The sequence below is a fragment of the Chionomys nivalis genome, chromosome 9, assembly GCF_950005125.1.
Source record: "Chionomys nivalis chromosome 9, mChiNiv1.1, whole genome shotgun sequence".
Classification (NCBI taxonomy): domain Eukaryota; kingdom Metazoa; phylum Chordata; class Mammalia; order Rodentia; family Cricetidae; genus Chionomys; species Chionomys nivalis.
The window spans coordinates 20,123,328-20,149,355 of record NC_080094.1 but is presented as its reverse complement, the minus strand read 5'-3'; the positions used below and the strand labels follow the sequence as shown (position 1 = coordinate 20,149,355).

Below are 26,028 nucleotides of genomic sequence, written 5' to 3'. Positions count from 1 at the left end.
AGATCTTTGTGTGTTTGTGTATATCCATGTGGATGGGTGGGTGCGTGCATGTGTGTGTGCTTGGAAAGGCTAGAAGTCAAACTTGTGTTTTGTTCAAGTTATCCACCTTGGTTTTTCAAACCTGGTAGAAACTGGTCTGGAGCTCACTGAGTAGGCTAGGCTAGCTGGCCAGAGAGCTTGGGGACTTGCCTATCTTCACAGCCTGAGTACTGGGATTACAAGCCCATGCTACCATGTCAGGCTTCTTATGTGACTTCTGAGGATCAAACTTGAATCCTTATGCTTGCACAGCAAGCACTTTTTTGACTGCATTACCTCACCAGAACCAGAAGACCTTACTCACAGAAGAGCAGATTTATTGTTGGGTTTGGATCTTGGACTAGAGTGGCAGCCTTGATCATGAAAGGCCAACTCACATCCCTCTTCAGAGACGCAGGACTGGGTGGAGTGTGATTCACAGGAAGGTTCAGGCTGGCTCAGCAGAGAAACAGAAGAAAAAGCCTGAAGGTTATAACCAGAGCGCTGGCTGTGGGAAAGAGTTTGGACCTGTACTGCTTGCCACTGCTCACAAGGAATCTTGTTGCATTCATGGCTGTGGGCTATACTTTCCCGTTATCCTGGATGTTTTGGCTCCAGCTCACCAGAATAAAAGCACAGATGGGAAAAATGAAAAAGAAAAAAGAAATCTGCTCACTTCAACCTAACAAACTAATTTGGGACTCAGTTCGATTTAGGATAGTTCTGGGACCACCAAGCTCATTATGACTTGGCATTTTATATTTGCAGAGGCGATTCTAATAATTTATTAATCCTTCCATGACCTAAAGCTCCAGATTGAGTTTGTGAATAAAACAAGAGGCCAGAGCTGTTACTGGCTTGAACGCTCTTTTTCCTCTATCATATATATGTAAGAAAAACACCGCAATCGTTCCCTACTAATAAAGGAATAGATGAAGCCCATGAATAGACAATGGGCCCAAGAAAGAAAAAAATGATAGGAAGAAGCATAAAGAAACACATCCAACTTGGGCATCAATCAAAGACATGCAAAGTAAAATAATGAGCCATTATTAACTTGCTAACACTGGCAAGTGAAGCAGGCAATCACCACTGCTGGGAAGGTGCAGACTGATAAGACTGTCTGGAAGGCAATCTGGGCAGCACTAGCTGATGCTCTTATCTTGGATGTAGAAACCCTACTTGTGAGAATTTCTAGAGATATGTGTAGTGATATTTCATCTGTATTTTCATAAGTAAAGCTTGCCCAAAGATCAGAGAGTAAAACAGCGCCCTGGTCAGCCTTACAGACTAGGCAGTGGTGACACACACCTTTAATCCCAGTAGCCACACTAGTTTGCCACAGAAACCAGGCGGTAGTGGTGCATGCCTTTAACCCCAGCACTAGAGAGGAATATAAGACAGGAGGAGACAGTTCTCAGACACAGTCTCATTCTGAGATTCCTGGAGGCACGATTTTCATTTCAGACTGAGGTAGAGGTAAGAGCCAGGGGCTGGATGTTGTATTTTTTTACCCTTAATCTGAAACCCAATTATCTGTCTCTGGGTTTTTATTTCTTGTGCCACAGATATGCAAGTACGAAGAAAAGGTCACACACAGAGAATTATCCCTTGGCACACTGTATCACAGCAAGGTTGCAGGCAACCCTAACTTCACATGGGGGATGCACACTTGGTAGCTGCCACCCCAACAATGACTCTGAAAACTTGGAGTGTCCTTTATGACTAAACACGAAGGATATGGGACATTTAGACGTTCGAGCCAGAGGCACTAGGTACAGTCCAGTGGTAGTGAGTCCCAGCACAATCTTCATCAGCACAAACAAAACTATGGCTGCTACCATGTAAATAGTTTTGTTTTTTTTTTTTAAATAAAAGGAATGGGGAAAGTTTACTCACATACACACACACACACACACGAACAGCTGTGAGCATAGTGAGGTTTAGGGCAACTTTTCTTCCACTTTCTGGAATGACATTTTATTGTTTTCACAATGATTGGTTCAAAAAGGAGCTAGTGAAACCAAACAGCAATTACCTTCCTCAGTTTCAAGGTCAGAAACATTCCCCTCTGCTATGTCCTTCTCTTTGAGGTAGTTCAGCACAAACTGCTCGATGTCCTCTGCTGTGGCACTAGCCTGGCGAGCTGCTGGCATTTGCCTTCCCTCCTCTTCTAAACTGCACGGCTGGAGCTGCCCAGTAGAACCTGCATCTGGGAACCAGCGGGCTGCAAGAAAATGTTATCATGACTCGTGATTAGTGACAGGCACCAGCACTGCAACCCCACCTTCTACTACGTCAGTTGGCTGCCCCCTAACTTGCCAACTTCCAGTGGCTCCAGCACACAAGGTATTTTCCTGCCTCAGAACTCTTATACATGCTGCTGCTCTTCAATGTCCAGAATACTTTTCTCCTACTTTACATCTGTCTAATTCCAAATCACTGCACATTTCAGAACAATCAGAACATTCCCAGGAACGCTGTCCCTTACACAGCACAAAGCTCTTTCCCTTTGTATTTTGTAACTGTATTTATTTTTCGTGTAGTTTGGTATGTGAATCTTCACCATGGAACTCCTGACTCTAACATGCCACAGCACAGGGTTGGAACTCAAACATATGCAGTGTGTCTGAGGACAAACACAAGTGCCGCAACTCTGAGGACAGGATACGCTCCTCGTTCGATGGGCTCTGCAGTACTGGGAGAACGGGCAGCCTTACACGGGTTTCTTAACAGAAAATGCTCCAGTGCATAAACCTTAAACCACTCCAGTGCTTTCCAACTGTCCCCTGAGGGGCCTTAGGCCTCTGTAGCAATCACAAAGGGGAAACCAGGAAGTCAGGGTGAGTGTGGGGTGTCCACCAGGGTCTAAATTCCTTACTTAACTACAGCAGTTGTAATTTCAGTCATTCCTGGGTATTGAGACCCTTCAAAGTCTTTAATTCCAAAAGGTTCTGAATACTTAAAGAATAAAGCAATAACATCCCCAATCCTACAGCCTCTTGGCCAGTGCCCTCCCTCCCTTCTGCCAACAAGAGGAGAAAGACTGTCACTTTTAGCACCTGCTAGTCTCCTTTTCAATAAGGAGCAACTGCCCAAAGCCAGAAAGCAGAAGGGAGGTGACCTGTTCAGGCACCTGGGAGTATCAGGGAGCAAATGATCGAGATGACAGTTTCCTGGCTGGTATCTGGAGGCTCCTACATGTGGAGTTAAGCATCCTTTCTAAATTAAATTGAATTTTGAGACAAGGCAGAGATCTGCCTGCCCCTGCCTCCTGAGTGCTAGGAGCAAAGGCGTGTGCTCCATGCGCAGCTAAGCATGCCGTTTCTTCAGCGCCCCATTCTCAGGTATATATTAGGCTCTGGGTGCACTCTCAGGCGCTGGACCCCAAATGGGTAAAGCCTAGCCCCAGCATTGTAACTGCAGGGAGTCCACACACTGCAGATTATTTTTACATTCAAAGCTAGTGTCAGACTGGAAAATGTCTTTGCTCACAAATGGGTTTTAAACGTATGAAAAGAAGCTCAACCTCACTCTTAATGCAAATTACAACTATAATAAGGTGCAATTTTTCTCCTATTGGATTAGCAAAGATCAAAGGCTCGGTAATAAGACAGTATAGGTGAGGGTGTGGCAAAATTGGCACTTTTACATTGCTGATGGAGCTTAAATTGGTACAACCTCTTAGGAGAGCAATTTGATACTCTCAATCAAAAATTTAAATGTAAAACCCTTTGAACAAGCATTTCTTTTAGGAATTTAAGCTACTGATAATATTGAAAGCAAAAGATAGAGAAACCTTTTTTTTTTTTTTTTTTTTTTTTTTTTTTTTTTTAGGTTTTTCAAGACAGGGTTTCTCTGTGGCTTTGGAACCTGTCCTGGAACTAGCTCTTGTAGACCAGGCTGGTCTCGAACTCCCAGAGATCCGCCTGCCTCTGCCTCCCGAGTGCTGGGATTAAAGGCGTGCGCCACCACTGCCAGGTTTAACATTCTTTTTTTTACCACTGCCCGGTTTAACATTCTTTTTTTAATGTCAAGAAAGGTCTGGTTAAAGTCAGTGTCGTGACACAGTGGGATGTGATGCAGCCGAAAGAGCACCACAGCCCTGCACACCTCGCAGCCTCCTCCTCCTTCCAGTATCAGCCTTAGCTGAATTTCCCAGAGAGGGCTTCCCTGACAGTGCAACCTCGAGTAGCCTATCCCTGCTCCTCCCTAGCACGAGGTTTTCGTGTCCTTCAAAGTGCTTACCAGCAGCTTAAGTCTCTCAGTAGCAGGAAAGCTGCGTGTGTGATCTTGTTCACTGCTGTATCCTCACTACTTGGTATAGCATCTGACGTACAGCAGCACTCTTTACGAGTAAAGAAAGAGCATCTGCGCGGTACGTGAGTGGTCATGAATGAATGAGTGAACAATGAAGTGTCGCCCCAGAGAAGAGCATGGTCCCTGCCCTAGTCACCTCTCCTGAGAAAGTTTCTCACAGGATCTTGGCCTTTTCACCTGACAGAATGAGGCCAAGGACCTTTTCCTCTGCCTCAGAGGCTATGGGCAGCACAGGAGATATGCTCTTTGGATAAAAGCACCAGGATAGAGCTCACTGTTTCTCATTCAATGATTAACTGTTCACTTGAGGGATTTATTTATTAATTACACATGGTCTTGCTATGTACATCAGACTGGCCTTGAACTCATGATGCTTCTGTTTGAGTGTCCTGGCAGCTGGGATTACAGGTATAATCCTACCAAGCCTGGTTTTTGTTCATGGTAGAAAATCATGCCATGCTAATGGTGGCTAATATCTCTAGAAAGCACCCAGCAGGATCAAAATATAAATGAGACAATTAAGTCAACTGGTACAATTAAAAGGACGGGCTGGAGAGATGGCTCAGTGGTTAAAAAACACTGGCTGCTCTTTCAGGGGAACTGGGTTCAATTTTTAGCACCCACACCTGTAATTCCACTTCCAGGGGATCTGACTCCCTTTTCTGGTCTCCAGGGGCACTACATGCATGTGGTGCACAGACATACATGCAGGTACAACAGTCATACGCATAAATAAATCTTTTTTTTTCTTTAAAAAAAAAGGTTAAAAACAAGAACAAGGGGCTGGAGAGATGGTACAGCAGTTAAGAACACTGGCTGCTCTTCCAGCAGGCCCAGTTCCAATTCCCAGTACCCATATGGTGGCTCACACAAACTGTAACTCTGGTTCTGGGAGATATAGTGCCTTCTTCTGGCCTCTGTAGGGCACTAAACACACATGTGTAGGCATATACACATATACAGGCAAAACACTCAAACATATAAAATAAAAATAAATGTTTTTAAGCTTCTAGATTACTGCTGTCCAGTATGGTCCATGTGGCTAAAATATGAAACAAAATTAAAATTTCAATTCCCTGCTGAACATAATGGTTCACACCTGTAATCTCAAGAGGCAAAGGCAGACAGATCTCAGTGAGTTTGAGGCCAGCCTGGTCCAAGTGAGTTCCAGGACGCTCAGGACTGTTACACAGAGAAACCCTGTCTTGAAAAACTAAACAAAAACAAACAAAAAAATTCAACTCCCCAGAAGTTTTAGTCATGCATGGTTACTGGCTATTGCACTGGGCAAAAGGAACAGAGGATTACCATCATCAGAAAAATTCTAGAGGGCTGAGGATGTAGCTCAGTGGTACAATGCCTTAGCATATATAAGCCCTAAGTCCAATTCCCAGAGCCAACCCCAACCAAAGAAAGAAAAGGTTCTATCTGCTGTCCCAGCTCTCGGTGGCTGAGTGCTTCCTGCTGCTCCTGCCTTCTCCCAGCACAGATGCTGCCAGCTCTAAGAAGCACCAGTAGCAGCATAGTATATTGGAAAGAATAAACTAGCCACAAATCCAACTTTATCCCTTATTAATAGTGTGACCTTGGCTGAACAGGATCTCATTGAGCCTTGGTTTTTCTTATTTGTAAAATAAAAAATGCTGTTTCTACCTAGTCTGTGTGGTTTATATCCCTGACACAGAGCAGGGCTCAATAAATGACAGAAATATTCAAAGTATAAAAACCAACACTGTAGTCTGACAATCCCCTGTGCCCTGTGGGGTTGGAGAGACAACCTTCCCAATGTCCTCCATAGCACATTCCTGAACATGGAATAAGACTAGGCAAACCAGGATCTTGGCTCCTATCTCCTCAACTGGCATCAAAAAAGGCTTTCAATGTACCTAATGCTGCCAGCAAAGCATGCAGAACGCTGACAAAGGAAGCAGCTCTCTTATCATAAAATTGGTCCAGGGTGGCCAAGACATCTTGAACCACATCTGCTACCAAAGGAAGTAGGCTAGCATCTGAGTTCCGAAGCATGACTTCTAAGACTTTTGGGGTATGAGGGTGCAGAGCAAGGTGACGCAGATTTAAAGAGATACCATTCACCAAATAGTCTGAATTTTGATTGATCAGGTGCTGTACGGAGTTATAGCCACAAGCGTGGCAGATGGCTACCATGGTGCTAGTAGCCACTTGACTAATGAGCAAGGTTTGGTCTCCAGCCTTCTCCAGTACTGGATAGAGAGCTGACATCAAAAGCAAACGGAAGTCTTTTCGTAATGCATACGCAAACTGGCCAATCCCTTCCAACTGAATGCATATCTGCCAGATGTTACTGTTCATGGAGCAGATAGTGGGGCTCGGCTTTGACGAGGCTGGAAAAGATACAACGTGGCAGGTGTGTGTACCAGATGTGATGGCCTGGAGGCCAGGAGGCTTCACTGTCGTTTCCTCCCCCTCCTCAGCTTCAATACAGGTAATCAAGTACCAGTTTTCTTGGCTGATGTATTCCTCCAATATAGATTTCACAATCTCTCTCAGTTCCTCTGGGCCTATGCTTGTACATTTGTTATGAATATCTTCTACATCCAGCCCGGCAGCCCCTACAATCAGTTCATTAAGAATCATGGCAGCTTGCTTTCGGTAAACTACAGATGCATGGTACAGTTCCATGAAGTGATCGACAAGCAAATACAGGTCCCCATAGTAACCAAGGAGCTGACAGATCTGCCGCAGGAGCAGGAAGACCCTCTCATCAGTGAAGCAGCGGAAATATCTCCTCTGGACTCGGCTCCACGGTCGCGCATCTGAGGCCTCTGGAGAAGCACTCAGGTTGTCAGAGTTCCAGCGCCGCTCTTCCACCATCTTGACATCTGCCACCTCTAGCTCTAGTACTTGGACAAGTGCTCTGGAAAGGCGCTGCAGGTGGGCAACAGAATTGAGAATCACATACACTTTGGGGCCCAATAGCTTTAGATACCCCAGTAACAAGGAAAGAGTAGAGAACTTGCCCTGGTCGTCTTGTGTGTTCATTAGGCGGGGAAGAGATGTGGCAAGTGCATGCAGGCTTTCTGACAAGATGTCAGCCAAGGCTCTGCTGCCCACCACTACTTTCTGATCTGCAAAATGCCTTAGCACTGTATTGCACTGCGCCTGGACTTCAGGACTTTCATCATTTACTAGACCAACTAACACCTTCAAGAGGGGACCCGTGCATTCAACCAGGGACTGACTGCACTTCAGAAGCAGGACCTCCACAAGCTCTACCAGCTCCAGCCTTGCCTTCCAGTGAGGGTGAACTGAGACACTCTCAATTATCTTTTTAATAAGGATCGCCAACTTGTCCCCAGTGCTTTTTACCCAGTCTGCTTCCCTGTGAATCATCAGGGCTGCCACTCTGGGCTCAACTGCAGGGTTTGCTCCAGCCTTTGGGATCCTTGTGAGCTGTTCATCAGCCATGATGAAGCCCACTGTCTTGTAAAAGACCTTTAGGGAAGACACAACAATACTGTGACCTTGTTTAAAGTCTCCTGTGATGATTCTGGTCAGTGCAGTTGAGATTCCAGGTAGGAAAGACGCCAACAAATCTCCCAGCTGCTGCTGCTGCTCCAGTTCACCCACGGGCCTCGGATGGTCTTGACAGTCGCACTGAAGGAGGAGAACCTGTAGACACTCCAAGGCAGCAATTTTAATCTGCTTACACTTCTCCTGCTCTGCCAAGCCCAACAGTAAAGATACAGCAAATCCTAACCGAGGCAGAATGGAGGGCTCATAAAAAGTCAGAATGATGTCCCTGTAAGCTGAGTGCATTAAGGTGCTAAGTCCCTGGATCACAGCCAATTTCAACTCCTCCGACACAGCTGCAGGTTTTTGGGAGTTGGGAGAGTACAGACAGGCTGAAAGTTCCGAGAAGAGCTCTTGGAGAAGCTCTTGCTCTCTCACACAAGTTGAAGAGAGGATGAAGGTGAGGCACTCCACCACGCTCTGGACCAGACGCTCTCTTTTGGGCCCTGGGGTCTTCAGGGCAAATCGTAAGGGGAAGAGGACGTACTGCTGTAGCTCCTGAAGGGCAGAATCACTCACGGCCTGTAACTGTGTCTGCAGATGTTCTACATTCTCCACTGTCTGGGCCTTGGTGAGCTGAACACAAACTGGACGGAGGATGCCAAAGGCCTCCTCAGGAGTGTCAAACACTGCCATTGCACAACTGTCTTCCCCTCACTGAGGAAACATCCTGTAGGTTGAAAGAGGGAAGCTTCTCAGTAAAGAGTGTCAAGCTCAAAGCAAATACAAAGTGAAGGTCTGTCCATCCGTCCATCATTCCATCCATCATTCCATCCATCCATCCATCCATCCATCCATCCATCCATCCATCCATCCACCCACTATTTATGGGGCCCAAAGTGCCAGTCATTGTAAGGGAGAGCAAGGGAACCGTAAAGAACTGGCTCCTATTCTTGGAGTATTCTCTGCTCAGTGAAGGATGCAAGCAAACAGCGTAGTCTCTAGCTATTAGGTCAGACCTAAGTTTAGGTTCTAAGTGAGCAGGGTTCGAGTCACATCCCTAGGAGAGCCAGAACTGAGTTTCAAAATAGCATGCCTGAACCATTACCCAGGGGCAAATGCATAAGGTTCTGGGCTAGGCTAGAGACTGAGTCCTAACTCCTTACTGGGCTGCTGAAAGAAGAGGGATATACAGAGAAAACACAGTCTTGGTGTACAGGTCAGTGAGTTCTCAAATATGTTGAGGCCTGCATAAACACTACCCAAAGCAAGACAGAAAATGTTTCTAGCATCCGAGAAGGCTTTCCCATGTCCTTTACAACTGATCCCTCTTCCTCTATAATTCTGACTTCTCTCTTAAGATTCCTTTTGCCTGTTCTTGTCACTGGAGGTTTTAAGAGAGAGAGAGACGGAGATGGGGGTTGGGAGGCTATGATCTTTATGCAGATGGTAATATGGAGGAAGGATCAGAGCTGGGTGGGGCTGATAAACACAAAAGGAAGTAGAGTATGCCCAGGGATGGAAAACCAGGAGTGTACACTGCCACAGCCATCACGGGGAAGAGATTGCTGCAGCATGGAAAGCTGGATGGCAGCAGGAAAGCAAAGGAGACAGGTTTAGAGGTAATGAAGAGGCTGAGCCGCTTAATGCCTGAAAGCCTTTCTTTCCTGTGAGAAATTCAAACTCAGACTGACAGTGAACAAAAAAAAGATAAACACAGAGCTTGGGGAGAGAAATAAGCCTCAAACATTTCATTTCCTTTAGCCGGGCGGTGGTGGTGCATGCTTTTAATCCCAGCACTCGGGAGACAGAGGCAGGCGGATCTCTGTGAGTTCGAGGCCAGCCTGGTCTACAAGAGCTAGTTCCAGGACAGGAACCAAAAAAAAAAAAAAAAAAAAAAAAAAGCTACGGAGAAACCCTGTCTCGAAAATCCAAAACAACAACAACAACAAAACATTTCCTTTAGGAAAACAGAGCATGCTGGGAAGACACAAAACTGAGGCCCAAGGGTACTATGGACCAAGTCAAAGCTGGAGCTATAAATGTATAACATTGTAAAATGCTGGCATTGGATGGAATGATCACCCATGGCTGGATTAGTGATCATTCAGTCTGGAGGGCTTGCATTTTTCCTCCTCGGCTGTCCATCTCTAGCTCATGAATGAGTACTCCTAAATCCAGGGGCCACAGGGCTGACAGGCCAGAAGAACCTAGTGTGTTTACAGACCAAGACCTGGCCATTCCAGAGAGCTGAGCTGGATTGTGCCTGTGAACCAACAGAGGGCTCCAGTGCACAATAAGATACCCTAGAGAGAGTTGACCTCCAGAGTTCCACAGACCCTGTGAGGAAGAGTATTGCTGGCATCTGTGGTTCCCATGAGGCCAAGGAAAGAATTCTAAGCCTCCTCACCTAGGTTAGGAAAATGTCAAGTGTGGATGCCATTAGCTAGACTGAGGATCAGTGACACCCCCTTGGTACTGGCTCACACACTATTTGTGGCATTTCCTGCCTGAGGTGGTGGCCACTGAATTAATGGAAAGGAAAAGAAGTTTACTGAGTCCCACAGTCGGAGGCAGGAAATTCATTTCAGTCTCCTGGAGGTGGCGAATCTTACCTGTAGCAGAACTCCTACTAGAAGCAGATGAGAATCTGAATTAAAGAAGTTCAAGTACACAATAAAAGATATTTCTTAGTATTAAAAGCATGACTTCCCATGCCCCAAAAGTTCACTTGATGTAATAATGAATGAATGATGGCTAATTGCTGAGACCAGCGAGTGACCTGGAGGGTCAAGCAGAGTTAGCTTAAACCTGGGCAAGGGGCTCTTTGATAAGGTGCTTGCTGTGGTATCACAATGACCTCAGTTAAATCTTCTCTGAGAACCCACATGAAAAAAGTCAGGTAGCATACACTTGGGGTGGTAGAGACAGGATTCCTGGGACTGGCTGACCAGTCTAGTCTAATTGGTGAGCTCCAGATCCTAGGGAGAACTTCTTTCTAAATAAACAAAACAAGGTAGATGGTTCCCGAGGAACAATACTCAAGGCTACAACTTCTGCCTCCAAACACATGCACGAGCACATATACACAATCTACAAGTATACCTTATACTTACGTACACTCTACCCATGTATACACAATCACAAAACATGTATGCACATATAAAGAAACCAATAAACAAAAACACAACAGAGACCTAAAACAGGAAGAGGAATAAAAGAAGAAAACAATGGCAATCCTTTTTTTTTTCTGTGTGGAGAATGTTCTTCAAACAGAATGCTCAAGTGAATTTCTAGTATACATCACATAAAACTGAAAAGGCTGAGGTGGGAGCAACTGTCTGGGGCTCTGCATCTCTCTTAGTCACCTTAGGAATTTCATGAAAGTAACCAGGGAGCTACGAGTCTCCCCCAGGGTAGCAGCTCCAAAGCTCAGACTGTATGGACACAGGCCTAAGGAAACAGACTCAGAATGGCTTTCATTTGTTATTTATGACCCTCACTCAAGCTAGAAGCCTTGAGATCTCTGCCTTCTTTCATTTTCCTCTTAATTTTACCATTCCTTCAATTTCACCACTTCCATGCTATCAATGCCTCCCTAAACCAAGGAGGATGCTCACAGACTTCATATTGTACCAACTAGAACAGCCCCCCACCTCTTGTCTAAGCTTCTACCAGGTCTTGTGGAGTCCTCACTAGGCATCTGCTCACTGTACCAACCTCATCATTCAATATTGTAACCATACACAATTATAAAACTTGCCACTTTCTAGCCAGGAAGTGGTGGTGCACATCTTTAATCTCAGCACTCTGGCAGCAGGAGCATGTGGATCTCTGTGAGTTTGAGGCTAGTCTGGTCTACAAGAGCTAGTTCCAGGACAGCCAGGTCTACACAGAGAAACCCTGACTCAAAAAGCCAAAAACAAAACAAAAATAAAAACTTACCACTTTCTAAAGAGATGCCATATTTCACATTTCTCTCCCCTTTCCTACCACCTCTAGCGTATACCTCAACTACAGTACCAAAGACTACATCTGAACATGCATGTCTTACTACTTTAGACCAGGGCTCTGGGAGGGCAGGGGCAACCCATACCTAGAAGTAAGAAAAGCCGCTGGCAGATATTCAACATCTCTACAGATCCTTACAAATTCTGCTCTCAAGCAGAGTAGGGTAAGGTATGGAAGGCTAACACTCTTATTGATGGCTGAAAAATCAAAAATTATCGTGCGCACACGTGTGTGTCTGAACAATTGCACAAGATGTCCTCAAATGCATAGCAAACCTTCTGCCTCAGCCTCTCAAGTGTTTGGATTATGGAGAAGAGTCATTACATCCACCCAAAAAACATTTTTTAGTTTTGAACACTTGAGAGAACAATGAAGACAAGTGGAGCAGAGAAGGGAGCTGCTCAGGGTGAGTGGACTTACAGCTCGGAGAGCTTGGTGGTACATCTACAACTTGGCACACCTTGGGGGTCTGCACAGGACAGAGCTGTCAGTGGAGAAAAAGAGAACACAATGGCCACTTGGGCCGGAAAGACGAACCTAGTGATGAGAAACTTCAAAATACAAGATTTTGGAAAGAAGGCTGGTGCTGAGACAGAAACCAAGAGATATTTTGGTGTCCCTTAAAGCTAGAGGAACAAAACTGGAGGTTTGTCCCCAAGCCTTAAACTCTTGGCTGGTGACTCAGCTCAGTCCCTCTTTAAGTTCAGTCTTGGTTCCTGTTTGTGATGAGCCTAACAGCGGAAAGGCAGAGACCTCTGAGAAGACAATACTACATGGAATCATCAACCATCTTTTTATATACTCTCTCACATACAGTAAGACGCTCCTGAACATGTGAAGAAACAAGACCATATAACTGAAACTCCATAGGAAAGACAATACAAGCAGATCCACAGGTAACCTAAATAGCCAAGGTCTTTAAAAAACAAGATTAGTCAGTAGTGGTGGCGCAAATGCACCTTTAATCTCAGGACTTGGGAGGCAGAAACAGGCTAGACTGGTCTATATTTTGAGTTCCAGTGGCTACTCAGAGAAACCCTGTCTTGGGAAAGAAAAAAGAAACCTTTCTTTTCTGAGTAAAAGCTCCCCCCCCCCATCGAATGGAAACATAGAGTTAAGAAATACAGAACCTATCACTAAGAACACATTGTAAGTTTTAGTTGCAAATGGATTTAGCAAAAGACAAGATTAATGATATGGAAGATAGATCAATAAAAACTGCCCCAACTCAAGCCAAGAAAGAAAAAAGAATGGTAAACAATGTGATAAAGGTACGTGGGATATACTGAAAGGTCTCATATGTGAGTAAGTCCCAGAAGAAAGGACATAAAACTAAGCAAAACCAAAAAGTTCAAAACAAAGAAATCAACCACTGATTTAAGAAACTCAGCAAATTCCAAATTGACCAAGGTGAGAGAAGCATGCACAAACCTATCATAGTCATTCTGCTGAGAACCAAAGGCAAATAAACAGAAACTTTTTTTTCTAGTGTGTGGGGGGGCAAGAGACAGTCTCCCTGTATAGCTTAGTCTGGCCTCACATTTGGGATCTTCCTGCTTCTGCCTTTTAGTGCTGGGGTCACAGGTGTGTACCACCATGCCTAGCCAACAAGGAAAATCTAAAAAGCAGTACAAAAAGATTGACAGATGGTTTCTCAACAGCACGACAAAACCTAGAAGTGACTAGGGCAACCTCTTTAATGGGCCAGAAGACAACTACCAACCTTGAATTTTTTTTTTGCCATACAAAAACGCTTTCAAAAATGAAGGTATGGCTTGGGGTTTAGCTCAGTGGCAGAGTGCTGCCTAGCAGGCTCAAGGCCCTGGGTTTCAGACCATAAACTGAGGGAATTCATTGCTGTCAGGGATGAACTAGAGGAAAAAGTAGAATAAGAAAATTAACCTACACAAGGTAGGTGGAATGAAGACCACAGATGTGGCCGGCACAATGTTAAGTGTACATGTCAGCCATCATCAAGTCTTCTGTAGTAAAATGGGGGTGAAGTTATGGGTTTTGGCAATCTATAAGAGCCAGGAAGTGGTAGATAATTTGTACCAGATGAACTGTATCACGATATCAAATGCATGTTAAAAATCTAGAGGATGTGCTCTTTAAAGAATTGTAAATGAATATCCTTACAAGGTCAGTAGAAATGGGATAATACCTATTTTTGAATAATCTAAAAGGTGAAAATGAAAAAATAAAACCAATGAACCACTTAGAAAATGAATAGTAAGATGAGAGACAAGGCCCAAGTAGTGCACGCTAATTCAGAGGTTTTTCTTTTGTGTCTGTTTTTCGAGACAGGGTTTCTGTGTATCTTTGGAGCCTGTCCTGGAACTAGCTCTTGTAGACCAGGCTGGCATCGAACTCACAGAGATCCACCTGCCTCTGCCTCCCGAGTGCTGAGATTAAAGACCACCATCGCCCGGCAATCCAGTTTCTTACAGCAGTTCTACCAACATTTTAGCTAGATGGTAATTTTTTGATGGAGGCCTGCCCTGAGCACAGCTGTGTACTTAGCAGTTTTCTTGACCTTTTTATTTTAGATGCCATTAGCGTCCTTACTGCTATGACAACCAAAGATGTCTCCAGCTATTGCCAACTGTACTGTGGAGGCCAAAAATCACTCTTGGATGAAAACCACCAGGAAAGTCCACAAGATCCCAATCAAAACCCCAAAGGGATTTTTCTAGACAGTAATGTCAGACATGGTGGTGCATGCCTTAATCTATGTACCAGGGAGACTGAGGCAACAGTATTTTGAGTTTGAGGCTAGCTTGGATTATACAGTGAGACTCTGCCTTAAAGCAAGTAAACAAATACACACCAACAAACAAGAAAGGAACACACTTCTAAAGTGGTTACAGGAATGCAAAAGACCTAGACTATCAAAAACAATCCGGAAGACTGAAACTAGAGAACTCACCTTACCTGATTCAAGAGGAATGTATCTGGAATGGTGCAATCGCTGCATGATGGCATAAAGACACACACACACACACACACACATATACTTTGGGAAATAAAGTCCAGAATTAGTATCTTATATAGAACATTGCCCCAATTTAGCTACATATACTTGGCAAAGGTGACCGTGAAATGCAGTGGAAGAATGATCTTTTCTTTGTTTTTATTGTTTTGGTTTTTTTTTTTTGATTGTTTATTTTTCTTTTCTTTGAGACAGGGTTTCTGTGTAACCCTCGCTGTCCTGGAACTTGCTTTGTAAACCAGGCTGACCTCAAACTCAGAGATCTGCTTGTCTCTGTCTTCCTAGCACTTAGAGTGTTGAGGCACCACCACGCTTGGCTCAGCTAAAGATGTCACATCACTTGGCCCTATATATGAAAAAAGGTATAGTCATTTCTACTTATGTATGGGGAATGTGCTGTAAGACCCCAACAGGTTCCTAAGACCAAGATTGCATCAAATTCTATACATACTTCACTTTTACCTGCAAGTATTTACTCTAAGAAGGTTTAATTAGTAAAGTAGGCAAAAAAACCCACCCAGATTAAAAAGAGCAATAATAAAAACATGAGAATGTAGTCTATAGTAAACGACTAAGTTCATGATGTGCTCTCTCTCAAGACCACATCTGCGATCATCAACTTGACACTACCTAGTACCACCTAGGGAAAGTCTCAATGGGGGATGTTTAGATCATGTTGGCCCGTAGGAGTATCTGTGGGGATGGTCTTGTTTGCCTTAAGTGACATGGGAAAACCCAGTCTATGAGTGGGTAGCATCATTCCCTGGTTTTGGGCCCTGGACTTGTTAAGAGTGGAGAGTACTGGCTGAGCATCAAGCTGGATGCCAGTATGATAGCATTAAGACTGTCACAAAACAAAACAGAACAAAATGATTCCCCAAACACCAGAATATAAAAGCAGGATGCATAAAAGAAAAACAAAGCAAGACACCCTGATGTGTTGACCATTACAAGTAAGAAGTATTCATCAAAATATGCTATTTAAAGCTGCGAGGGTAGAGATGGCTTAGAGATGGCTCAGAAGTTAAGAGAATTTATTGCTTTCGCAAAGAACCTGGGTTCAAGTCCTAGTACCTACATGGTGGTTCACAACTACTTATAACTCCAGTTCTAGCAGATCTCATGCCCTCTTCTGACCTCTGTGGACACAGGCATGTGTATGGTACACATACATACATTCAGTTGAAACACTCATATAAAATTAAATAACAATAAAAGCTGGGTGAGGAAGTGTACACCTTTAATCTCAGTACTCAGGAGACAGAGGAAAGAGAATCTCTGTGAGTTTAAGGACAGCCTAGTCTACAAAGCAAGTTCCAGGCCACTCAGGGCTACATAGTGAGACTCTGTCTTAAATAGCCACAACTACCATTATCACTGCACATCCATCGGGAAAGAAAAAAAAAAAGAAAAATACTAGGTGGCTGGCAAGAATAGGAAGCAACATAGTTACTCAGGAAATCTCTTTGGCAGCTTATTCTGCAGGAGAGCAGGTGTGCTCTATGATCTAGCCATTCCACACCAACGTCCTCAAAAGACGTGTTCAGGAATATACCACCGTGTCACCCTGGCACGGAAGCTACCCAAATGTTCACCTGTGATAAACAGTGTTATCATCTCTCAATGGAGTGCCACCCAGATTAAAGTTTACCACAGCCAAACATGTAAAGAATGGGCTAAGGATAAGAAATATAAAGCCGACTTTTGTAAGGAAGAAATACAGTATAACACATTGCTACTTTGATATGACTATAAAAGGCAATCATATAGCTTTATGGGGAGGCCATGAAATCATGCTGGTATGACAATATGTCAATTACAGAAAGAACTGTTTAGAGACTTAGAGCAGTAGAGTCCTGGATTCTACCCCTTTAACCACAGCCCTGATTAGTTAATGTGGGGCTGCTGCTGCTGGTGCTGCTGCACACCAAGGCCCCAAAAGTGACGCCGGGACGGATAAGGCAAGCAGAACAAGTGAACAATTAGGAGTTCAGGTAGGAGCTGAATAAATATAGCCAGGAGTGGACAGTCATGATTGCTAGTGGCTGTCTAAAGAGTGTCTAGTTTAGTGTGCACTTTGTGGTCTTAGAAGCACCACTGCAGAGGTGGCAGAAGAGGCTTGCAGCTGGACAGCGTGGATCATGTCCTCCCTCTGCAAGTTTTTCTGCCTCATCTCAGAGATGTTATAGACCAACAATGGGAGAATCCAAAGGTGCACTCTGTACAGGATGCTGTTATCTTTTATACACACTTGTTTTGAGACAGGGGTTCGCTACAAATTTCTTCAAACTGACTCTTGCCTCCCAAGTGTTGGGATTAAAGGCGTGTCCACCATGCCCAGCTCCTTTACTGACACAGGAAGGGTAAGAGGGCAGATCTTACCTTTATATGGCCCTTACCATACTATACAAGTAAACATGAAAAGAGAGGGGAAAGCAGGCAAAAGGAGCTCAGAAACTGGATGCCAACAGAAAAGGGCTCATGGAGAGATTCATATTGAGGAAGGAGGACCATACTTAAAATCCTGTCACAGTAAAAGGCCAGAGGGAAGCAGAGTTGGAACACCGAACAAGAGGCCACAGGGGTGTGTGCCAGGCTTCACCCTGTGGTGACACGGAAGAGATCACATGCTCAGGCTTTCATGCTTACTGCTTGCTCCCTCCTGGTCTCGCCCAGGTCTCTGCTAGATGAGACTTCTGAGTGAGGTCTTCTCATCACCTTATCTGAAACCGCAACTCCTCCTCACTCCCCACATTGGTCCTCACAACCTCCTCTCTGCCTTTCATTTTCCTTCACAGCACTCAGCGCCACCTGCCAAACCAGATTACCTACCTGCTCTCTTAGTTTTGGATCACACCCAGGATTGCCTCCACTCACTGAGATGTAGGTTCTAAGAAGCGTGACCTTTGCCTAGCTTGTTTCTCGCTTCTGGCACTGAGTAAGTATTTAATGCTGCCAATGGCTGTAACCCAAGGTTTGGCTCTCTCACTGGTGGAACTCTGATGAAGCTGTGTGTGAGCCGGATTCTGGATATGAACCATCATATTCTTCTCTTGGGAGGAGTTATCTCTCCAGGCAGTTGATCTTATTAACCCTGGATGACCTTGCTGTACCTGTTTTCTGAGGCAACCAATTTTAGACTGAGGCTGTGCCTTAGACCACTTTTAGACTTTGAGCTCAAACAGGGTTTTTCTCATGTGGGGTTTCAGTCTTGATTCTCCCAGTTCTGGCTATGTAGTTTCCATTAAGATTTAGCCAACTTTAAAGAAAACTAAATTCGATAAATAAGGTCTGCAAAACTTCCAATCTCTAATAATTGCTGTTGGAAAGGAAGACTAGGTCTGGATCATAGAGATAGGAGTTCAAACTTAAGAAGTTCCAATACAATTCCTGAAGAGGAAGAAAATTGGTATTGTTTTTGTTTGTTTATTTAAAGATTGTCACCCTCTGGGGGCTGGAGTAAGTCCAAATTGGTCATGAGCACTTGTTGCTCTTGCAGATGATCTGGGTGTGATTCTACAAGGCGGCTCACAAGACGTGGGACTTTCATTCCAGGGGATCTGATGCCGTCTTCTGACCTTCACAGGCACCAGGCATACATATGGTACACAGACATACACACAGGTAAACACTCACATAAATAAAATAAAGATAAATAATTAAAAACAAACAAAAACAACCCTATGCTAGGCACTGTTCTAAGCATTTGTGTGTTGGACTTGTAGTGTGGATGTGTACACATTTGTGTGTAAGAACTCATGCATGTGAACGGAGGCCAGAAGTCAACATCAGATGTCTTTCCTTAACTGCATTCAATTTTATTTTTTGAAACAGGGCCTCTCACTGTATCTGAAGCTCATTGACTCTGCTAGGCTGGTTGGTCAATGAGTTTGAAGAATCCACCTATCTCTACCCCTTAGACCCCCCACCCCCTACTCAAATATAAGCTTCAAAAGTTTGATTTCTGCCTAGCCCGTTTCTTACTCTTGGCACAAAGTGCCTATTTATGGAGCTAATGGCCATAATCCAAGGTAGGTGGGCAATCTGTTTTGACGGGGGGCGGGTGCTAAGTGCTGTGGAGAAAAATAAAATGCTCCCAGTGCTAGGATCATGGGTACATAGCACTGTTGCTGGGTTTTTACGTGGGCGATGGGGATTGGAACCCAAGTCCTTATGCTCTCGTAGCAGGCATCTTACCTACTTAGCCATTTCCCTAATCCCCATGCGAGGTTTGTTTTCTTGTTTGTTTGAGTCAGAGTCTCACTATGTAGTCATGTCTGGCCTAGAACTCACGATGTAGACAAGGCTGGTTTCAAACTCACAGAAATCCATTTGCCTCTGGCTCTCGAGCCCTGGGATTAAAGGCGCGCACCACTGTACCTGACCATGCTAGATACTTTATGTCCATAAATTCCTCATCCACAAACTGAGGAGCCCAAGCCTCAGAAAGATGAAGTGAAGGCCCATGCAGTGTACAGGTATCAGACAAAGGGTCTTTCTCAAGACTGACTCCAAAGGCTGGTGTATTCTTTGTACTATACCAGGGCTTCCCAGTCTGTTCATCAAAATTAAGGGGCTACAGCTTAAATTCAATGTTCTGGGCTCCATGCCAGGACTACTGAATAACAATCTATTCTGAGGGCGCCAGAATGCTTAGGAATCTATGGATGTGAGAGTTCACAAGGTCAGCCGGGCAGTTTTGGCACGTGTCTTTAAGAGGCAGGCGGATCTCTGTGAGCTCAAGGCCTACAAGACTGCAAGAGCCAGTTCCAGGACAGTCTCCAAAACCACAGAGAAATCCTATCTCAAAAAAAGAAAGAAAGAAAGAAAGAAAGAAAGAAAGAAAGAAAGAAAGAAAGAAAGAAAGAAAGGGAAAAAAGCCTGTTTCAAAACAAAACAAGGTCAGTCAGGAGTAGGAACTCGGCAACGGTAGTCTCCTTAGTCTACACAGGCTCTCCTGAAAAGCAGGAGTTCTGCAATGAAAGAGATTCAACGCTCCACTGACAGTCATATTCAGGGTGTTTGGAGGAACACAGTCTTGGGTTCAAATGACAGATTATGTCTGTCTCCCCACTAAAGGATGTACTCATTTAGAATTGCAGCTTTGCCTATGGTCCCCTTACTCAGTAAATGAGCAAAAGAAAATAGGCCTCAGACTCTCAGCACACTGAAGTTTTGTTGCTTTCTGCTTGGCCTTCCTCCTAGCTAGAACTGGTAAATTACAAACCTATAAGGTACAATAACCATTGAAAAGGATACACACAGAGATATAAAAACATCGTAAGTAAATCAAATGGAATTCAAGGAGTTATTCAAACAACCTGTGGGAAGGTTGAAAAAAGAAAACAGAAATAAAAACAGAACCAAAGTCAGGCTTGAGCTCTACCATATCAAAAATTATGTTAAATATAAAGGGTCTAAATATACCAATTACATTTAAGTAGAGACTGCCAGAATGGATTTAAAATCATGATCTAATTACAAGATTGTTCACAAGAAATTCACTTAATGTAACAATCAGGTAGGGTGAGAGCCAAAGTCAGAGAAAGTATTACCATGCAAATGTTAATTAAAGAATAGGAGCTGTATTAGATACAGACTTCAGACCAAGGTTACCTGAGAAAGAAAGGAACATCATATAATATAATAAGGAGTAAATCCACTAAGAAATAGAACTTCCAAATTACACACCAAAACAACAGCTGACAAACGTGTGAAAAATTAAATTAAAAAGCTACAAGTAGGCAAAATCGATAAGTACAGATGGAGGTATCTCCACTCCACAGTCAACAACTAATAAATAACTAGGCAGAAAAATCAACAAAGACACTGGAAAAGTCACACCACCACCACCCACAAGACCTATGCTATGTGTACAAAACTCTACTCCACAACAACATACCATCCATTCTTTTCAAGAGCCCACAGAACAAAGCCAAGATAGGCCACGGGGCTAGCGAGGTTTAACGCTAAAAGTACTTGTTAATCTTGCAGAGGACCTAGGTTCAGTTCCCTACATGCATACGGTGATTGAGAACCATCCACAATTCCAGTTTCAAGGGGTTTAACACCCTCTTCTGACTTCTGTGGGCAGCAGGCACACATGTGATACACATACATACATGTAGGCAAAACATTCATCCCATAAAAGTTCAATGGGTGCTTGAGACAAACTTTTCGTCTGAACCTGTTTCTTGCGTGGGCCTCATTTCATTTTTCTGAGGCTTGAGCTCATTTTGTGGATGAGGAATTTATGGAGTCCAGTGCTGGGAACTGAACTCAGGTCCTCTGCATGAGCAGTACATCCTCTCAGCCTCAGAACCATCTGTCCAGCCTCCAAACTCAACAAATTTAAAAGAATTGAAATCATACAGAGAATATTCTTCAAACATAACAGAGTCAAGTTTGAAATCACTAAGAGGGGTATTGGGAAATCCTCACAAAAGGGACAAGTAAACAGCACATGGGACAAAAAGGACACTGGAAGACAAACAAATGCAAAGAAATGCATGAAACAAAAATATAGTATCTATTTTTTCTTTTCTGGGAGGTGATATATGCTTGTAACCCAGCATTTAAGAGGCTGAGGCACTTGGGAGTGATGATGCACATTTTTTATCTGTACTGAAGAGGCAGATCTCTGGGAGTTCCAGACTAGGCAGGCTACATAGTTGTAGCTCAGTGGTAGAGCGCTAACCTAACATGCACAAAGGTCCAACTTCCAGTACTGTGGAGGGGAAAAAAACAAACTAGAAAATATGTGTGCACGGGAGGGGGGGGGATTTTTAAATTCCATAAACAGAAATTCCATCCTTCTAGTTGCTTAGGTCAGTATTCCTGGGGCTACCTCAACCCTTGTCTTCTTTCATATCTAAACCCAGTCTATCAGCAAATCCTGTTAACCTTTTTCTCTAAAATATCTCCATAGTCCATCTTTTCCTACTTCCTCCACTGGTACAATCCTGGTCTGAGTCATCCTTTTACCTGGGTTATTACAAGAGCTGACGAACTGGTATTCCTGTCTTTCTTGTACCATGACTTGTTTCCAACAAAATAGCCTTGCTTATGTAAGCCAAGCCTCTATGCAAATGTGACAACAGTGCAGTAAGAGAAAATGCTCTGCATTCAACTGCTACTGCCCATTCAGAGAAACGCTAGATCCTGACTTGTGCCTGGTGTGCCCACGTGGCATGGTCCCTCCACACTTTTCTGGCTTCATGTCTAGCTACCCTTCCGATTTCTATCACTCTGGTTATACCAGCTTTTCCACTCCTCAAAAGTGTAAACAAGGGTTTGAAGTTGGTTTTGTCACTACCTGGAAAGACAGCTTATGGCTAATTCTTTGCACGCTTACCAAATGTTTGCTTTATCCTCTCTAAAGGGCATACACAACAGACTATCGTGTGACCAATTTATATATTTCTCAGCCCCCATGTACTCTCTACTCCCCTTGGCTTCCCGGATCATTTTTGACTCACTTTATATTTGCATGCCTGTTTTTCAGAAGGTAAGCTCCCGAGGACATGGATGCTTTGTGTTTCCTAGCAACAGTGTTCAAAAACTATTTTACTGAATGAAAGAACCTTTGGCTAACATGTGAAAGACTCTGGATCAGGCAACCTTGACTGAATTCTAGTTTTGCCATTTGAAGCCCGAGCAACTTCAGATAGGTTACTTAACCACATTTTATGTGTTCTCATTATGAAATGGTGCTGATAGTCCCCACTCCAGAGCAACACTGTCAAGGATTGAGATTTAGAAGGTAGTAGTATGCTGGATACAGACTCCCTACAAGGGTAGCTAAAAGGCCTAGCCTTTTTTACTTTTATTTTTTTTTAGGCAGGGTCTCACTTTGTAGCTCTAGCTGGACTGGATCTCACTATACAGACCAGGCTGGCCTCGAACTCCCAGAGACCCACCTTCCTCTGCCTCTCAAGTGCTAGAATTAAAGGTGTGTGCCACCACACACAGCACAAAAGCTCCAGCTTATAATTATGAATAGGTGTTGACTTTTATGCTAATTCACTCAATCAGCTATGAACTCAGCTTTGTTCCCAGACACACTAAGATACACCCTCCCTTCACTCAGATCTTAGCTCTGTGATCTTGGGACTTCTGTGATCACTATACTTCTGTTTCCTCATTCATTAAACCATGAGACTATAATAACCTACTTCATAGCTTTGAAAAGTGTCTAGCACATAGCAAATTTTCACTGTGCTAGTTCTGATCATGAAGTAGTCCAGGTCAAAGCATGTATACTAAGAACAGAGCAGTTAAGAAAACCGGGCATCAACTATAGGAATGTTTTCTAGGCTGGGATGGACCCACAACTAAGACGTTCAACAACAATCAAGAAGTTGTAGGTATGTGTGCTTGGGTGGGTGTATGCACTGAGGCCAGAGGAGAATGTCGGGTGCCCTGCTCAGTCACTCTCCATCTTACTCCTTCGAGACTTTGGGTCTTTCACTGACCTGGAGATAGGCTGGCAGCTAGAAAACTCCAGCGATCCTCCTACCTCAACCCCACAGCACTGGAGTCATAGGCCTGGCACACCAACTTGGGCTTTTTGTTTTGTTTTTTAAGACAGGGTTTCTCTGTGATGCTTTGGAGCCTGTCCTGGAACTCGCTCTGTAGACCAGACTGGCCTGGAACTAACAGAGATCTGCCTACCTCTGCCTCCTAAGTTCTGGGATTAAAGGCATGCGCCACCACCCTGCCAACTTGGGTATTTTAGTGAGTGCTGGGATGGAAACTTAGGTCCTTGTTCATTTGAGCCATTTCTCCATACCCCTCAAAAAAAAAAAAAAGTCAATACAACAGAGGATGTTGAAATGGATTGTTAAAAATGCTGCAGGCAGTGGGCAGGGGGTCTCAAGAGCAGCCAGTTCCAGGCAGGGACGGCTGCAGGCCCTCGAGTGGGGGCTGGTCCAGGGCAGGGAGACACGATGCAGCGGGCAAGAGACAGAGACATGGATAGGCACGCCATGCAGAAGGAGGCTGGATATTTATTAAGTGGGTTATGGAGGGGAAGGGAAAAGGGGAGAAGAGGAGAAGAGCAGTAGAAGGGAAAGGGGAGAAGCTGAGAGAGACAGAAGCTGCCTCTTTGAGGTAGATGGAAGAGGAGGAGCTCGGTTGGAAGCTGAAAATCAGCCAGTCTCAGCAGGGAGGCGTGGCTTGTCTCTTAAAGAGACAGATCATTACAGATGTAATTCCATGATTTAAGCAAGCAACTGAGTCAAGAGTTCAGCAGCACACAAAGTTGTGCTTCCTGAGGTGAGGCTATTAAAGACTTAACTACAGAACTGGGCGTGAAAAGGTGATCCTGGAAGCTGCGCAGTTCCACCAGGTGAGGAAAGGGACATCCCTTCTGAAGACAGAACAAGAGCCAAGGTGTGGACGTCTGCAAAGGGTGCGTGTCATGAAGGAACCTGAGACGCTGGAGCGGGGGTGGGGGAGAGGGGGAGGGCTATGTGTAAGTGCAGCAGGCACGGAGGGACAGGGTGGCCTGGCCCAGCCACCTGAGCGACGCGGCCCTTCCCACACCCAGGTCCCACGCTTTCTGCCTCAGTGTCCCCTCAGGATCTGCCTTTGGACGCTCCTAAGATGCTGAACTCCCTGTCGCTCCCGCCACTCTTACCTCGTCTTCCAGTCTTTCCCTCACTCTCCCGCCTTCTGCACCTAGCCGGAAGTGACGCATAAGTAGCGCGCCCCGCCGCGCCAGAAAGGTTCTGCGGGAGCGGGAGAAAGGGTTTCGGTGAGGCTCACTGCGCCGGCGCGCGGGCGCGAGCGGTTAAAGCGCCTTTTGGTGGCCGAGGACCTGGGATTGTCCCCTGAGCGAGGCCCAAAGAGACTGCCCGCCTCTCAAGGATCGTCTTCCTCTGGTTCCGAAGCCTCTCGGCGCCCAGCTGTGGCCCTTGCCCTTTGACCCCGTGGCGGCGGGGTGAGAGGTCGAGTGGCCATCTTGTGGTGGCGGCGCGGGCGGCTGTTACTGCGGAGACCTGTCCCCTCCCCCAGCCTGATCCCCCTAGCTGTCTGTCAGTCGGCGGCGAGCTCTGCAGCCTGTCAGGGGAGTCCTGGGCCGAGTGCGCTCGCTCTCCCCGTCTCACCGGGCGGCCCAGGCCGCTCCTCGCCGTCGCCACCATGTCCTCCTTCTCAGAGTCGGCGCTGGAAAAGAAGCTTTCGGAGCTGAGCAACTCTCAGCAGAGCGTGCAGACCCTGTCCCTGTGGCTCATCCACCACCGCAAGCACGCAGGACCCATCGTCTCCGTGTGGCACCGAGAGCTCCGCAAAGGTGATCACCCGCACCCCTGGCTCCCCCATGAGTGTGTGTGCGCCCCAGACCCTCTAGCTTCTTAGTTAAGCCTTGCTTTGCAGGCCTGGTTCCCTGATTGAGCTTCTGAGATTGAAGACAGTGCCATTACCTTTCTGGGAGAGGGAAACTGAGGCCCAGGAAGGTATAAGATCTTCATCTGCGGCTCCAAAGGCTCAAATGTCCAGACTTGAAGCTGATAAGCTGCTCTCCTCCTCAGGCTCCCCTCTCACTTGGCGACAGTTGTTGTTTTCTTGTTTGTTTGTTGTTTTGTTTTTAAATCGTGGCTGTGCTTGAAGCTGGAAGCGTTATGCACCAGACCCTGTTTTGGGCATTTGGGATGAGATCCAGCGGTCTCTGGCCAGACGCTCCACATTGAGACCTGGTGCAAACACTTTGTAGCTAAGTAATGTTGGGCATGTTTCTTCAGATATCCGTGTGTGTGTGTGTGTGTGTGTGTGTGTTATCTGTAACACGGTCACAAGCTGTACTTACAAAGCCTTCACTCCATGTCAGTCACTGTCCATAGACTTCAGAACAGCCCTGTCAATTGGGTAGCCTTCTGCACTTGCCACTGAATTCAGACTCTCAGAATCTGACGTTTATTGAGCCCTGCCTGTTACTTTCTAGGCCCTGTGTTGGACACTCAATAACAAGTTGTCTCTGCCATCTATCTGGAAGTTAATCCTGTCTTTGCCGCTTACCCCAACAGCTTAACCTCTACGTCTTTTATGTTCCCTGCTATAGAAAATGGAAATAGTGATAATTTATATTGCTGTGGCTTTATCAAGTGCCACTGTCTGTATGTAGGTGGCTTTTGTTTTTTGCTTTAGGACAGGACCTCATTCTTTAGCCTGCAGTGGCCTGGAATTTCCTATGTAGA

The 26,028-nt window shown here is 45.0% G+C and overlaps 2 protein-coding genes across 2 annotated transcripts in view; one reads left to right on the top strand and one right to left on the bottom strand.

Moving 5' to 3' along the window:
* Tti1 (TELO2 interacting protein 1) overlaps positions 1-24,526 on the bottom strand; it is a 44,060-nt gene extending 19,534 nt beyond the window's left edge. The window contains exons 1-3 of the mRNA XM_057781737.1: positions 24,474-24,526; positions 6,225-8,560; positions 2,057-2,245 (exon numbers count right to left, since the gene is read on the bottom strand). Coding sequence (XP_057637720.1) covers positions 2,057-2,245; positions 6,225-8,526 — 2,491 coding nt within the window. The 5' untranslated portion in view covers positions 8,527-8,560; positions 24,474-24,526. The remainder of the gene's footprint in view (positions 1-2,056; positions 2,246-6,224; positions 8,561-24,473) is intronic.
* A 58-nt stretch (positions 24,527-24,584) lies between these two features.
* Positions 24,585-26,028, top strand: part of Rprd1b (regulation of nuclear pre-mRNA domain containing 1B) — a 43,841-nt gene continuing 42,397 nt past the window's right edge. Inside the window, exon 1 of the mRNA XM_057781869.1 lies at positions 24,585-25,127. Within this exon, the coding sequence (XP_057637852.1) occupies positions 24,977-25,127 (151 nt within the window). The 5' untranslated portion in view covers positions 24,585-24,976. The remainder of the gene's footprint in view (positions 25,128-26,028) is intronic.